This window comes from Gossypium arboreum, chromosome 13 (genome assembly GCF_025698485.1).
Source record: "Gossypium arboreum isolate Shixiya-1 chromosome 13, ASM2569848v2, whole genome shotgun sequence".
Classification (NCBI taxonomy): domain Eukaryota; kingdom Viridiplantae; phylum Streptophyta; class Magnoliopsida; order Malvales; family Malvaceae; genus Gossypium; species Gossypium arboreum.
In genome coordinates this window covers 105,580,073-105,582,251 of record NC_069082.1, presented here as the reverse complement: position 1 = coordinate 105,582,251, position 2,179 = coordinate 105,580,073, and the positions used below count along the sequence as shown (strand labels likewise).

Below are 2,179 nucleotides of genomic sequence, written 5' to 3'. Positions count from 1 at the left end.
TATATATATATATATATATATATTATAACAGATTCAAAGTAGTATATTCTTATACACATGCTTTTGGTTTCTACTAAATATTCAAATATTCTGAACATCTGCGTTCTCTTAATTGAAATACTAATACTTCTTGACATGACATCAAGTTTCTCATGTCTAGAGACTGACGTTATACTTACACACCTCAAAATACCCAAAAGAAACAGGAAGGAAGGGAGTTCATGCAAGGGGAGGGGTCGATCGGCGTCACTGTATGCAGTACTAAATAAATGGATTGATCCATAAATCAACCACAGGGTCATAGTATGAATCACATACATATATGGGTTCATGGAGCCACAGCTGAGAATTTGGTGACATTACTTCACAGTCCAAACCTTCCATCGTCAATAACTGCCCCCAAAGATTCTCAATTTCCCAATAGTTTTCAGATGAAACTAAATTGTTGTCCATAGCCATGCTATAGTGGTCATCAACTGCCACACTAATGTCGCAGTCTGATAGAGAAATGGTAGTATCGGCAGCTAGTTCTGGGAAACTATCCATTGTAGGAATCTGATAGTCCAACAAAATATCCACCATCATTGAGGAATCAGCATCAGACGAATTCTCCTCCATACTAGATTTGGTTTCTGTAGTTGCTGATGATGAATTCTTTTTCTCCACTATTACTCGCTTCTTCAAGCGAGTGTTCCAGTAGTTTTTTATATCATTGTCTGTTCTTTGTGGAAGCCTTGCTGCTATTGCTGACCACCTGATAATAAATAATCAAATTTGCAGCAAATCAGAAATATATATATATATATATATCATCCCAACTATAGCCTTACATTTATGGCTGTGCTACTAACCGATTTCCTAGCGTCTTTTGCAGGTGGATTATGGTTTCTTCTTCTTCCCTGCTGAAGTTTCCACGCCTTATATTAGGTCTCAAGTAATTCATCCAACGTAGTCTGCAACTCTTCCCTGATCTTTGCAACCCTACAAATCAAGATGTAACTGATAATCTAAATCATAAAATCTTGCTGAAGTTTTTTAGGGTTTAGATTAAATCTTGTTGATGATCATTAAAAAGAGATGTCTCATACCAGCGAATTTGGGCATTTCGTTCCAATTCCAAATCCCATATTTCCTAATATAAGCAATCAGCTTCTGATCTTCATCATGACTCCATGTTCCTTTCTTCAGATATGGTTGTCTCACCATCTTGCACACTACTTATTGAGGTAGTTGAAACTCTGAGTTCCATCTATTTATATGGATTGTAAAATAATGTTAGGAAGATTGTAACCATCCAGTTAAGCAACTTGTCAAAGACGCAGGTTAGTAATTAATTAGTATGTTCCTTCCTAGATTGAGGTTTATGTTTGAATCGCCTTTAGGGTAAGCAATTTACTCGGAAAGAAAAATGGATTCCCTGGATAAGTCTTTTTTTATTCCATAAATAATATGGAGATCGCTAAGTTTACAATTTTTTATTATGCAGAAAAGTCATGAGACAAGTGAACATTATTGCATGCAACTGTTAGGGAAAAAACCAAGAAAATGCTTGTTTACCAAGTGAATATCGTTTGTGTTTTGTCTAAATTTGGGGGCTACAATTATTTAATTTCTCTTTTATTCTTGGAATTAAGTGAAGAGTCGATTTAAAATTAATAAGCTCAAGGTTTTTTTGTTTTTTGAAAGGATAAGCTCAAGCTTGAAATGGTCTAAATTGTGTACTTCCTAGCATCCTACGAGTTGGAAAATAGGGATCATATACTCAAATGTCATTGCATTCGTGCATATGTTGATCGGTACTAATTTATTTTAATCGATGCCAATAAACTCTTCCATGTTTGTTATTAAGAAAGTAAAAAAGAGATTGAAAAACTAAATTAATTAATGGAGAATTGAGAAAATTATATATGGAATATTTTTTATACATGTTTAGGCTACATGGAAATACGCAAAGAGTTTACGTTTATATCAAAAAGAAATGAAAGTGCCTAAATGGAAATGATAAGACTGAGGTTGTAGGAGTTTTAACTCTTAAGCGTAAGTATTATGTTTAAATTTTTTATTAAATTTATTCTGAGTTTTAATTTTATTAGTTTAGGTCTAATTTAGTTGTGTCAGACTGTTTATATGAAGTTATATTCCTTTAAGAAAGCAAGATGTATGCTAAAATAATAAAGGA

General features: G+C 33.4%; 1 protein-coding gene across 1 annotated transcript; it reads right to left on the bottom strand.

The window, feature by feature from the left end:
• Nucleotides 1–219: 219 nt before the first annotated feature.
• On the bottom strand, nucleotides 220–1,241 carry LOC128286412 (transcription factor MYB8-like). The gene is made up of 3 exons (XM_053023704.1): nucleotides 1,089–1,241; nucleotides 852–981; nucleotides 220–754 (listed from the first exon to the last, which is right to left on the bottom strand). The coding sequence occupies exons 1-3, from the start codon at nucleotides 1,204–1,206 to the stop codon at nucleotides 262–264; spliced, it is 741 nt and encodes a 246-aa protein (XP_052879664.1). The 5' UTR covers nucleotides 1,207–1,241; the 3' UTR covers nucleotides 220–261.
• Nucleotides 1,242–2,179: the final 938 nt, after the last annotated feature.